Source organism: Chanos chanos, chromosome 3 (assembly GCF_902362185.1).
Source record: "Chanos chanos chromosome 3, fChaCha1.1, whole genome shotgun sequence".
In the NCBI taxonomy this organism is placed as follows: Eukaryota; Metazoa; Chordata; class Actinopteri; order Gonorynchiformes; family Chanidae; genus Chanos; species Chanos chanos.
Genome location: NC_044497.1, coordinates 35,114,534 through 35,128,711, shown reverse-complemented (window position 1 = coordinate 35,128,711; position 14,178 = coordinate 35,114,534). Strand labels below are relative to the sequence as shown.

Sequence of the window (14,178 nt, the reverse complement as noted above, 5' to 3'; positions counted from 1 at the left end):
TCTAGAGTTCTCATCATCTGAAACAAGAGGACAAAGTCACCGTAGGTGTCGTCGCAAACCTGAACTCCTGTTGTCACGTTCTTTTTCTGCCAGCCGATTCCATGCCCCATAAAGCCAATTTATATCCGTTGAACTTCAACAACATGGGGAAGTAAAGACTGAAGTCTTTGTCCTGACTCTGAGAAATATATTAACCTCTCCACTGGTTAAAGGAATCACGTAGAGAAATCTACAGTCTGGTGGGAACTGAGCAGCACAGACACTTAAAAAACTGCTGAAGTCTCAGAACACATACGAACCAAGTTAAACATTTACTTACTACATAATTACCATACGTGAATTATACATGAATTATTATTCAGCATGGTGTGTTAAGATCGAGGTCAAGATACGTTTTCAAACTCAGACTCAAACTGTCAAACTCAAATTTTAAATCTCACATTTATCAGTATTTTCAGGTTTTACCTATACATCAGTCATTTCAAACTACTGTTACGACTGAAAAATCACCCCGCTCATAATACAATGCATACGGTTGCATTTGTTAGTATGTTAGTTTATATGCGGTCGTGTTATCTCTCTCTTTCTCTCGCTGAGAGCAAGTCCACTACAGTATGTGTTCATACAGCATTTGGTTTCCCCCAGAACACCGATGCAGATGTTCAGAAATTACGTAATGGCTATGAAATGAGTCAAATCTCATGTCTGTCATTTTTCCTAAGGTTCCGTTTGGCCTTGGTTTGTCTGGGTTGGCAGAGGCTTTACATGACACATGTTATAAATGTCATAAACGACAAAAGAAGATTATCCCGCTTGTCTCCTCAGTCATTCAAAATTCTCTCCGCTTGTACGACGGAGAGGCCTCGTTTATGAGGTTGCGTGGTGGTGTCCCTGTGTCTATGCTGGTATTTTCCTCCATGCAGGTGTCTTAGATAATGTTAAGGGAAGCCTCTAATCAGCAGTTGTTCCATCAGCTGTGAAAATAGAAAGGGATTCTCAGCTCTGACCCTGTGGTCCATGCTGGACTAAAAGAATTAGAAAGGAATGAAAGGACATTTTAAAGTACAGTTTTTAAAGTTATTGCAACTCAAAAAAGTGTAATTTGCAGGGTTTATGACATTACTGTTTTTCCTTCAGGTTATTGTTAATTCATTAATTCATTAGCAATAATCGTGTTAATTCATTTTTTAGTTGTCCTAGCCTCTGTATACTTTTCTGTATACTATCTGTATTTTATATTTCATTTTTTTCTCTACACTGAAGAGGACCCTTATTTTGTTTGGTTCCTTGGTCTGACACTGTAAGACCATGCAGTTGTCTTGATTCATTAATGAACTTGTATTGTGTCTTTCTCTAGCTAAGAATAAGGAAACATAGAGTAACCTCTAGAAAAACACAGTGACAGCTCAGCTTCTGGAGGCTGGTGATACAAGAACAAACATTATACTTACATTATAATTAGGCCTGGTCACAGAGGCTAATTTGTGTTTGTGTGTGTGTGTGTGTGTGTGTGTGTGTGTGTGTGTGTGTGTGTGTGTGCGCGTGCGGGAGCTCACATGCGTGTTTGTAATGGTGTGTTACATATTTAATTGATGTCAAATGTTGTCTCTCTCTCTCTCTCTGTCTCTCTTTCTCTCCTGGTCTCTCTCAGTGCATGAGGAACTCAGCTCTGCTGCAGACTGCTTTATCTGTTAGCCTGATCCAATCCATCCAGGAAAATGTCTGGCTCCTACGATGAATCTGCTGGTGCTGATGACACTATGGACAGCTTCTGGGAGGTACAGAGACAAATATGAGCGCTCCTTTTTCTTTTAAGTTTCTTCTTAAATACACACATGAAAACTTCAACTTGATTTATAATCATGCATCTGCTTACATTATATATACTACCCACATTTAAAAAAAATGAGATTACCTTGCAGCATTCTAGAATAGAATATCCACTACGCTCACAGATGTAGTAATTATAGAGAAGGTACAGATATTAGAAAGAACCCTTTTTTGCCTTTGAGAACAGTAAAGTCTTTTGGTTCCACTAATTACAATTTGCCCAAGTTCACTGAGACATTTTCAATGGTCGTGTTGTCCCTCTCTTGCCTGGAATTGGTGCCAGTGCTGAGCTGTATGCAAGTGAACAAAAGAGGTATTTTTCTGTTGCAAATCAGAGTCTGCCAACACACTCACAACGTGCCCTATTTATACAATGTTGGCTTCACTTTAGAACTCACCACCTGCTGTTTCTCAAAGGGTCACTTCTGCGACGGGATTGTTTTATCAAAATAATCTAAATTGAACCCACATCATGTCTAGCACTGCATTTCAGACCGAGTTGGTTCTTACTGTAAAAATAGATGGTTCTAAATTTGACACTGGTAATTGATTTTATTTCCTATTGAGTCCCAATTTCTGTATATAAATGTGTGTAACAGAGTGAATTTTGCATCTGCTCACCAAGTCGACAGCCAAGCTGCAGTATTAAACATTCATGACTGCAGAACCGGCACTGACCAAACAGTGATACTGGAACCAGTCCTGGCTCCGGTCACCTGCCTCGACTCCCTGATGAATGTTTCACTCCCAGCCGAGGCGACCAGCCCTGGTTCGCTGCACCTGCACTATGTGTATACTCCAGAGTGTCCTCAGAGATTTGCTTAGGGCCGTAGTTAGTTATTTAGGAACAAAAACCCTGATTCTTCTTCAGCCACCAGTTCAGTGTTTCTTAACTTGTTTTTTGCATATTTCTGCCCCAGTCTCATTGTAACACATGGAATCTATCTCTCGTCATCCAGACAGGCCTTGATGAGACATTGATTTAAACCCTTGAAATTAAATCACTTTCTTGGCTGGCACTTTTAGTCCTGTTTTCGATATAACAATCTATGTTACTGCAGTTTAATAAATTTCATAGTTAGTAATTGCTTCTCAGTTTGAAGCCCTTAGGAAATACTACCTCTGAATTGCTATTACTTAACAATGCATCCAGAAAAATACAAACCTTAACCATAAACAATGCAAATAAATGTGGACTTAGATGAAGCACAGTTAAGTAATGACTTATTAGCTCATTACAGTATATTTATACAAATACTACATGGGAACATGTCATTGATGAAACACATGACCAATTCAGTACACTATCACTTAGCATTGTTATTTCATCTCGAGAGGATTTTCTGAGTGAAACAGGACTATACTGTTGTGTTTTCTTATGTATGAATACAGTCCATTCAAAAGAGTAATGTTAACTCTAGTCTATAGCTTGGAGTAGAGTTGACTGATAGCTTGTGGAAGAGATTTTGTGACTGTTTCACCTGAGAAGATGAGCATGAGTGTGGGTTGCGCTGGCGGGTTTTGGCATATTTCAGACCGGTAGGCATTTGACCGTGTTTTCTCACACCTGTCTGCTGATGGCTCACAGGCTCACAGTCAGAGTCACTGTATGTGTGTGAGAGAGAGTTGATGCCAGTTATATGTGTTTGTGTGTGTATGTGTTTTCGTGTTTATTTTGTGTGTGTGTGTGCGTGTGTGTGTGTGTGTGTGTGTGCTGTTGGCGTAAGCGTCTGTGCAGCTCTGCAGAGGATTAAAGCAAAAGAAGCTCTCTCTCTCTGCCTCTCTCTCTCTCTCTCTCTCTCACACGCGCACACACACACACGCACACACACACATTCTCTGCCAAAAAGCTGTGGCAGTCATTGCATAACTCCACATGCACAGGCACGAGCAAATGTGCAAGCCCCACCCTCTCTTCTTCCTCTCTCTCCTTATTGTGCAGCCCCTTCTCACGCCGCCTAGAGGCAGTGCGGCCAGAACCACACACACACACACACATACACACAGCCTTACCCATCTTTGTCTCCAGATATTAAGTGACGTGGACTTTACAAATATAATGTAATACATAATATAATACAGTTACTTGCCTTTGTAGTGACCGGTTTGATTTTAAAATGTGAAGAGACGTAAAGCAGAAGAATGAGCACCAGTATAATTTCATCTGAAGATGCATACCTTGCATTTGCTGTACTTTTGAGCAGAATAGAAATTTGTGCCTACTTATTATCTTGACACTAGACTTGCAAAATACTCATGGTCTTTGCTAGGCAGAAATAATATTGGCATAGTTAACTCATGCACATTCAGTTCAACTCATTCTCATACAAATGATTCATTTAATAAATGTTAAGTAATAATTAGTCTGTTGGAGAGAGGAGGAATAGTGTTTGATGTGAACAGTATGTATAGAGTGATGCTGTACAGCAGAGCTATGTCATATAACTAAATCAGGTGCATCGTTGGAGTTGGAGACTATCTCTTACCTTTTTGTCCTCTTACTCACTAATATTGATCTGTTGGTCAACAACAGCAGCAATTAATCACTTGTATTGATGTCCTATATAATTATGTTTGCTGATGATTGTACTGATTAGGAATAAAAAGAAAATTGTTGAATATACATTTGTTTTTTTTTCCCCTCACATTCTCAGGTAGGGAACTACAAGCGTGCTGTCAAGAGAATCGATGATGGCCATCGACTCTGTAATGACCTTATGAACTGCCTTCAGGAACGTGCCAAGATAGAGAAGGCATACAGTCAACAGCTCACTGAGTGGTCCAAGAGATGGAGGCAACTCGTCGAGAAAGGTTTGGAGATCTCTCAGCGTATTACTGTGTGTTTTTCGGGTTGGAGGATAGAAGCTTCCCTTGAAACCCTCTACTTCGAGACTGAATTTATCAAAATCAAACTTGATTTGCAAGTCACTTAGCCTGGTCACTGAGGCTAATTTGTGTGTGTGTGTGTGTGTGTGTATGTTTATGTGTGTGTGTGTGTGTTTGTGTGTGTGTGTGTGTGTGTGTGTGTGTCTGTGGATATGTCAGGGCCTCAGTATGGTTCAGTGGAGAGAGCCTGGCTGGCAGTGATGACTGAAGCAGATAAAGTGAGTGAGCTTCATCAAGAGGTGAAGAACGGTTTGCTGAATGAGGACATTGAGAAAGTGAAGAACTGGCAGAAAGACTCTTACCACAAACAGATGATGGGTGGGTTCAAGGAAACCAAAGAGGCAGAAGAGGGCTTCAAGAAGGCGCAGAAACCATGGGCCAAGAAACTCAAAGAGGTCCGAACAAGGGTTATGCTTGGGCTGTGAATAACATAGAATAGAATAAACATAGTCCACAATATTATACATGATCTCACAGGGTTGCTTGTTGCAAAGATGTACTATCCTTGAAACAACAGCAACAACAACAATATAACGAAATACTACTACTACTACTACAAATACTAATAATACTAATAATAATGTAGATGATGATGATGACAATAGTCTGTTCATCTCAGATGGAGACAGCAAAGAAGACATATCACATGGCCTGTAAGGAGGAGAAACTAGCAGCCACACGTGAGGCTAACGGCAAGGCAGACGCCTCTGTTACTCCAGACCAGCAGAAAAAACTCCACGAGAAGACGGAGAAATGCAAACAAGACGTACAGAAGGTGAGAGAGAAAGAATTTGCAAAAAGAACCCGATAGTGACATTGACTTAAATTCAAATTCAGAGAGAGAATCTACATTTTACAGCTTTACTTTAGCCAAACTGAAGCCGTCTTTAATATCGCTTTATATATGTCTGTGACATTCAAGATTTCTCTTTTTTTTTCTTTTTACTTAATCACCTTGGGCAGTTCTGAATGTTTATCTCATCAGAAATATACGCCACAGTGAATAAACAAAATTAACTTAGTACTATTTAAGTTGAGTCTAGGTGACAGATTATGATTTGCTCAGGACATAATCTCATTGGGACAGATTGGGAAGCGCCTCTATTTGTAGACAGATGATGGAGAGAAGGTAGATTATGTCTGCGTTTCCAGTGAGTGGTAAGATTCTTACAGTCACACAGAGATACAGCCTGACCTTTCCGTCCATCTTACAGCCAGAGTAACCAACAGAAACAGGGCAAGAACTACATAAAGAAAAGACAAAATATTATGTCAGACACATTTAATCATGTAGGGAAACCTGTCATATTATTATGAAGTACCCAGCTCTTCAGTGTCAGCCAGAGTTATCCATCACCGTATCATACATTCACAATTCATCCAGTACTAGATGAAAATCAGACACGTTCATCTTGTTCATAATCATTATTCCCAAACCCAAAATATCTAATAAAGCAACATTATTTCTTATTTTCTGTCCTGATAAAAAAAAGGACTGTTTACTTGGACCAGTTTACCTCTCACCAGTCTATCAAACAGTTACATATCAGCCAGTTTGTCTATTCATTTTTCACAGTTTAAATTTAGACATTTCTAATGTGAATTTGTAATAGAATATATCAGACACTGTGTGAGTTGGCACAGTCAGTAGCAGATTGAAGTCCCACTCTGAGCTCTCTGCATAAATCCAGTCATGTACTGAAGAATTAGGATTAAATCAACTGCTACAATGTCACATTCACTGCCAGCTGTATAATAAACATAACCATTTAGCTGGATCCCCTGTCTACCTAAATTAAGCTAGTTATAATGTAAACCATTCTTAATGGGTTAGAAGGTTCTGTTGTGCTTACTTTTGTGATATAACGGGGTACACAGAAGGCATTCTAGCACAGTCAATGCTAAAACCATTCTGTTGATGGGTGTATCAGCGGACCACTGTGGCTTTGAAGTCATCTAAACCAATTTAACCAGCTGCCTAGGTCTCTGTACGCACATTCCACAGGGCAGTCCTTAATGTGCTCTTCCTCGCTTATAGTCAGGAAATTGTGTTATGTAAAATGGTTAAACCCTTCATATTGACAAAAGTCAGTCAATCTATCTTCTGAATTATTAAATGATTATTAATAATCCTAAGAGTTGAACTGACTCTACTCCCATGCGCACCTTTAGATAAACACATTCTTTGGGAGAAAATGTCATGGTGGATAAAGGCCTTTCACTGAAAAAAGTGAAGTATTTTACGATGAATGGGATTAATTTGCAGTGATATAAATCAAGAGATCCACTGAAATATTGTGATGAAAACTCAGTTGAAAACTGAGCATAATTATGTTACTTTGGGTTCCACTGAATCAGTTCAGTGAATGAACTGAAGTTCATGCCATACACTATATATCATAAATTATTACATTTACTTCATTGACATAACCCTCTCTCTCTCTCTCTCTCTCTCTCTCTCTCTCTCTTTCCTATTTTTCCCTTTCAGGCAAAGGAGAAATATGAAAAGTCCCTGGAGGAGCTGAACAAATGTACACCCCAGTATATGGAAAGTATGGAGCAAGTGTTTGACCAGTGCCAGCAGCTGGAGGTTAAAAGACTGACCTTTCTCAAAGAAGTCTTACTGGACATCAAACGGCACCTCAACCTCACTGAGAACCAAAGGTCAGCCCAATGCCATGGCAACAGGAGAATGCGGGCGAGAACAATGATGTCATAAAGGAAGCCACTGCACATCACATGAGAGCCAATAAAAATCAGCTCAAGCTTTAGCTTGCCATAGTGCTTACATTATAAAGAAATTTTAAAACTTTGTCTCGTTCCTTTTCCCAGCCCAAGAAAAATGTCCTTGCAATAAATTACTGGTATTATCACTGCAGTTTCAGTCTGAAGTTGGCACATGGCAGATATCAAATAGAAGTGTTTTTTTCTGTGGCTAGAGCAAAAAAATTAACAGTTGTAAATTAGAATGTATTTTTAGATTTATAAAAAATCTGTACCTGTGTACATGTGATTCATGCTAATGGTTTGGTGTACATAACCACAGGGCATTCTGAATTAATGTATGTACAATATTGTATGTTACTTTAACTGTAACATGGGTCTGTGTGTGTGTGTGTGTGTGTGTGTGTGTGTGTGTGTGTGTTTGTGTATGCATTCAACCTCTCATCACAGCTATGCCACAGTGTACCGGGAGCTTGAACGTACCATTCTGGCAGCGAATACACAGGATGACCTGAAATGGTTCAGTAATAACCATGGCCCTGGCATGCATATGAACTGGCCTCAGTTTGAGGTATGAAACATCTCATGCTCACATCACACACCTGTCTCTGTAACCTTTCGAATGCCTGCACTGACCACAGACTGACAGTTAAAAGAAGACAAGTACCTACTCAAATACGACAATTGTTAATTGATACTGGCTGCTGAAACAAGAAAGGAAAATTAACTACTATAACTTAAATTTTAAAGTAACACGCTGTATGGCCTTTCTGAGCCTGATCAACATGTAAATAGAGAAGAAACTTTATTTTCAAGCTGAGTGAACTCAAAAAAGCACCAAGTTGCCTTAACATTTGTCTGTGTGTGTGTGTGTGTGTGTGTGTTTATCACAGACATATTTAAAGTAATACCTGATATGAATGTGATATACTGGGATGCATTATACATATTGCAATTTTCACTAAGCCTTTGATTGAGGGAAATAAGGTTGAGTTTTAGACAGTGCGACATCTCCATTTGGAGGTGTCGTTCTTCTGTTGGGACTGTGTTACCATCCCAACCACACAAATATTACCATAGTTCTCTGCCCACATATTGGAACATCATAAAAGCAAACATTTCAACAATGTTCTTGGAATTGTTAATATCACTCTATTAAAAAAGGAAACCTGTTACAAAGAGAAACACTCTCTCATTGTCTTTCTGTGTTAGGAATATAATCCAGATGCCACAAATGCTGTTGCTAAGAGAGAGAAGAAGAAGCCTGATGGAGTGGCTCCTGCCACCCCCAGCACAGAGCATGGGGGTCATCCTGGAGACCGCGGCAGGTACGACAAGAATACTGATAGTGTATAAATTCAAGGAAATTCAAATTCTCTGTCAATATAGTTACAGAATACGATCATTCGGGTAATATAAATTAGGCGAGTAGTTAAAAATGATTTTGACACCATTCATTAGCTAAATAGTTCAATCTAATCCCGTTGTCCAAATAATCTGAACAGGTAATTTCCTGTTTTTCTATATTAGCTTAAGTATTACATCTTCTGTATCCTAGCCACTGTGCACATTCTTAAACAGAAGATGTTTTCTGTCCTGGGACTGATTCTAACAAAGCCTCCTCCCTTTAGTGTGAGCAGCTACGATAAGAACCAGGCTTATTCAGCGGAGTGGTCTGACGATGAGCAGCCTGCTTATTCGGGTAATGAGACAAACGGGGGTGCCAACTCCTTCGAGGATGATTCGGCCAGCGGACGAGGGGTGCGGGTGCGAGCACTGTATGACTATGATGGACAAGAGCAGGATGAACTGAGCTTCAAAGCAGGTAAAAGTGAAGAATGATCATAACGACTACATTTATGTATAATGTTACCACTGTCGACTAAAACCTGCTGTCACAACATCTAAATACATTAGTGAGGTTACCATGGCAGCCTGCTACCACAGGGTCGACTCATGTTGGTAAAGTTTCGGTTACAACCTGGCAGCATGATCATGGTGTTGTGTTGCTTTTTTTTTTTTTTTTTATTGAACATGTTCAAAACACTCTTACTTCATGCTGATTAGAATGGGCTTGTCAGTTAAATCTCTACGTCTCTGTGGATGTAGTATGCAGTTTTGAACACACTCTTGGTTTTGAGATTCAGTCAAGCCCTGAAAGCAGCTGTGCTGGATTGCACTCTTTGCCTCTGATACAAACGACACACCAAGCAGAGGTCTCTGATTGGCAGTATTGACTCAGAGATCTGCCACAGTCTGTTGTAAATGGCCTCCGAAAATGACCATCCATTTCCCTGCGTGTCCAGTGGTTGGGTCGAGATTGCAGTGGTTAGCTGTTGCTGGTGATTACTTTGCTCAACCATTAGACATCTGTTGCCCATCAACTCATTGCCTGTGCCTTTGCTAACCAAACATTAGCCCAATGTTAGCAATGCCTAATTAACTACTCTGCTTTCATCTGAGATTGTGAACAATTTAATGCACATTTGACCTTACTTTGCAACAATTTTCCAAGGGCTGTTCCACTCAATACCAGTTATAACATGATTCACTCATGTAAGGTCAAGTCTAAACACAGCATTTGAAGAAGCATGAATTCTGGAAAGGGGCTCTGACGTCATAGAACTTGACTTTTGAAGAGAACAGAAAAGTGACTGTCATGGACAGTGCCACTGAAAGCCAGGCTCCTTATTTTTAAAATTTGTTTTCAGAATGTGTGAGCCTACAATTTGGGCTGATTACCTTACTACCCAAATTGAATGCAAGAAAATGTCATTACAATAAAATGTCATTTTCAACATTGTAAAATGTGACCCCGCAAGCAAAAAAAAACCCAAAACAAAACCAAAAAACAACCGCAAAAAAAAAAACATGACTTTCTTTTTAACAATCTAAGTTGAAAAATATTTACATATGAAAGTAATGATCATAAAAGAAAAATTGCTTTGGTCAGTATATAACCATTAGATATACAACCTGCTGATTATGGACATTATTATGGACATAATAGAAACCATAATATCTGTGACACATCGACATCACATCTCTGTGCTGTTTCCTCTACAGTCTAGACAGACAATTAAGATATTGTAAATATATAATTTATTTGAGTCATTTTGCACATCATTTCTAATACTTTCTGTGGACTAAGCAAGTAGCATGTAACTGTTTGGAATGCAAGTTTGCACATGGCCCAATCAAACCTGTACAAACCTGTACAAACGCATGATTTACACGAGACCTTTTTTTTTTTCGAGCAATCAGTAGAATAAAGCTTACATAAGCATAATCCTTCTAGATTTTTCCATGAAACAAATCACACAGAAGTGATGAGAACTTATTATCTTTTCTTTCCCACAGGTGATGAACTGACTAAGATTGAAGATGAGGATGACCAGGGATGGTGCAGAGGTCGTCTAGACAACGGGCGGACGGGCTTATATCCAGCCAACTACGTTGAGGAAATCTAATCACCTGAATGGAGGAGATCACCTCATTGGAGGCAGCTGAGATTGTCTGATCCAATAGCACGGCATAAAGCCAGAGACTTAAGAGCAACATATACCTTGCCCAACAGCTACGCAAAACAGTCTCGTCTAAAAAACCAGAGTCTTAGTAACATTAAAAGATATGTCTATAAAATGTATACATACTCAACTCAGAGGGTGGGCGTAGCTTAAAACACGTCACAGCATTTATTCCAGAATTTGCCGTATACACCCACAGAGGCACCTATAAACGACCCTTCGTTAAGCAAGTGCAGGGATACATTTGACTTTTTTGTGTACAGTAAGTTTGTTCAATATGAATTCTGTACTGCAGAAATGAGGTTTGTGTTGCAGCATATGCACTCACATTACATCAATATGTGATCACACTTCTCAGTCATCGGGTTTGGTTACAACGGTCACGGGTTTGGTTACAGCAGTCGCACTGGGTATATGTATGAGGAAAAAGTTTCTGTAGCAAATTCAGTGTACACCAGTACTGTCCTTGGACATGCAACAATGATCAACTACACTTAAAAAAAAAAAGAAAATGCAATCTAGTGTGTATCCTTTTGGTCCTCTCCTCCACCAGCCTTCCCTGTCATCCCTCATTCCGGTGAGTGTTGTTCTAGGTATTGTTCTCTTGATATCTGTGTTTAAATGCATAGCAGCATGAGCTATGCGACATGCAGCCCTCCAATCCCCAGGCCATCTGAACTGGATGCAATGTTCATTCTGACCACAGACTCCAATGGGGGCGCTGTGTGACCAGAGATATGTGAAAACCCAAACACAGCGCATGAACCCAGGAAGTGGAGAAAAGAAAAAAAAACTGTCTATCAACCATCTTCTCTCATTGCTTCTCCATTCTTTCTCATCTCATTTGTGTGTATCGATGAGAATGCACATCTGGAGACAGATTTATTTATTTTTTTTGGACTTTCACCGCACATTTACGCCGTCCGTAAATGCACGGTGGACACGTCTGATTTTCTAGATGTGGCATCGTGATTAGAGACTATAAACTGGTCACAGTTTTAAAGATGTGTTGTGTCTCTTTCTGTTCACTAAAATTGTCAGGTTTTTTATTGCACTGAGAGACTGTGGAAATCATTTTGAATGATGTCCATTCATGGTTATTTGTTGAAGAACTCTTGAACTTCATTGCTTGACATAAACATGGTTGCTATTTTCTGTCATTTTATTCTCTTGGTTTCTGCACAGGGTGCACATAGAAGTAACCTTTGCATATCTAGTATCAAATAGCTCCCTGACAATAACTGTGAATATCATAGTAACTTTTGTTCCAGCCATTTTGCTTCATGATGCCATTTTGTTTCTTTACCCCACTATCACTCTGGGTAATGGAATATGTTGTGGTTTCAGCATATCAGCAGCTATTGCCTGCTGTGTGTTTACAGACAGAGCTGTGCAGTTAAATAGTATAGCCTCACCATACAGTGTGAGTAGTTAAAGTATTTGGGACATATAGAACTTGGTGATTAATATTTTCTCTGCCTAGTAAAACTCAAAGGATCTACCTGGGGTGTGTAACTTTAAATTTACAGCTGTGTTTGTGTTTTTCCTCTTTGCATATCTCACCATTACAGCAGTGTTTATTAGCCAAGCTGTCTGAAGACATGGATAATTGTAACATGGATTAATGATAAAACCAGACATCTGTGATTTGAATAACATAAGGCCTAATTTCAGCCCAGTTAAAGCTTATTCATATTGTAGGAAATACCACTGACAATAATTGTATGGTATATGGACTCTGCACTGATGCACTTCTGTCGTACTCCTGTCTTCTGTATACAGTACATGCATAATTTATACACATTTGTGTGCAAATGCGGTTCTCTAAATACATTTTATAAAGCTGAAAGTGAAATATGACTCAGAAACAGCTTTGAGGCCTCGATGAGGTTTGTGGCTAACAGCTGTAAATGTCACTCTGAAATTATAAGAATTTTTTTTCTTCTCAGTTGGGATCTTCCTTAACAGGGAGTGGGCATAGTTAGTGTTAGTAGATTTTGAGATCCTGGATATGGTGGAGTCATGTCCTGTAATGTCTTCACCACGTGTTGAGTGATTCTTAAGTCTTAATTTTTGATCTCCAGCCTAGCAAAAATAACCACATTGTGGGAATATCCCATGACATCTCCACACAAAAGAACACACAGGCAAACACAACAATGCTGGGGGGGGTGGTCATGTTTTGGGGGAATATCTACCATCTTTATCATAACCGATGTGTATAACTTGTGTTATGTATAGACTAACAAAAAAAAAAGGATAAATGCAAGTGATTGAACACAAATTGTAGTGTCATTCTTGTAAATGTTAAAAGTACAAAATATCAAAGATAAAAATATACATACTGTTACAATCTGTAGGCTCCATATTGTACTCATTTAATTTTGATTGCAATGGAATCGTCAATGTACCATACCTGTATAAAAGCGTGTGTATCACGCCGTCATATTTGTATATGATGATGTAATACAAAGATTATATTCTATTGTACCTGTAAAACTGTGTTGAGTAGAAGCAAAACCTAACAATGTTGAAGCAGTAAAGAAACGTGTATATGTAAATGATTATTTTTTTTTATGTTGATTTACTCCATATGCATACTAAGGGAGGTCGGCTTATGTTGTGGAAACTATTTTAGCAGTCTAGAGGATGTATGTATGTTAATAGTTAGTGCTGTATTTTGATCTCCTAACTGGTGTAGTGCCTGTTCACCTTAACATGAAATTCATTTAAATATGCATAAAAATTACTATGATGAAGGTGATGATGACGATGATGGTAACGACGATGATAATGATCATGATGACTAATGATAATAAGGAAGTGAAACTGAGTTTAAGTTGTTGTGCTGATGTCAAAATTGCAATATTAGTTTGAAAGGAGAAAACAAGTTTGTTGAGAAAACATGCAAAAAGTGTGTGTTCTGTATTTTGTCGTTTTTTATTTTAGAAGTTTACGGAATTACTTATCGTGAAGTTTTGAGTGGAGAGTTTTCAAACAGTCCCACTGCTGCTCAGTGGAGCCCCCTTCTGTATGAAACGTTCATAATGTATACTGTATGAAACTACCTCCCCATCTAAGTCTACCTGTTTAATCAAACCTACCACCCCCCCTCGCCTCCATTCATATTCAAAGCGATTACTGTTATTTTCCACAGGCTTTCTCAGACCTATGCAAATCCAGGGCTCACATGTATCCTACTACTAACCAG

At 39.0% G+C, this 14,178-nt stretch overlaps 1 protein-coding gene across 1 annotated transcript; it reads left to right on the top strand.

Moving 5' to 3' along the window:
* Window positions 1-1,718: 1,718 nt before the first annotated feature.
* Window positions 1,719-10,910, top strand: LOC115808006 (protein kinase C and casein kinase substrate in neurons protein 1-like). Its single transcript, XM_030769241.1, has 9 exons — window positions 1,719-1,778; window positions 4,485-4,641; window positions 4,876-5,111; window positions 5,336-5,491; window positions 7,205-7,380; window positions 7,891-8,011; window positions 8,653-8,768; window positions 9,072-9,265; window positions 10,801-10,910. Exons 1-9 carry the CDS (start codon window positions 1,719-1,721, stop codon window positions 10,908-10,910), a joined length of 1,326 nt encoding a protein of 441 aa, XP_030625101.1.
* Window positions 10,911-14,178: the final 3,268 nt, after the last annotated feature.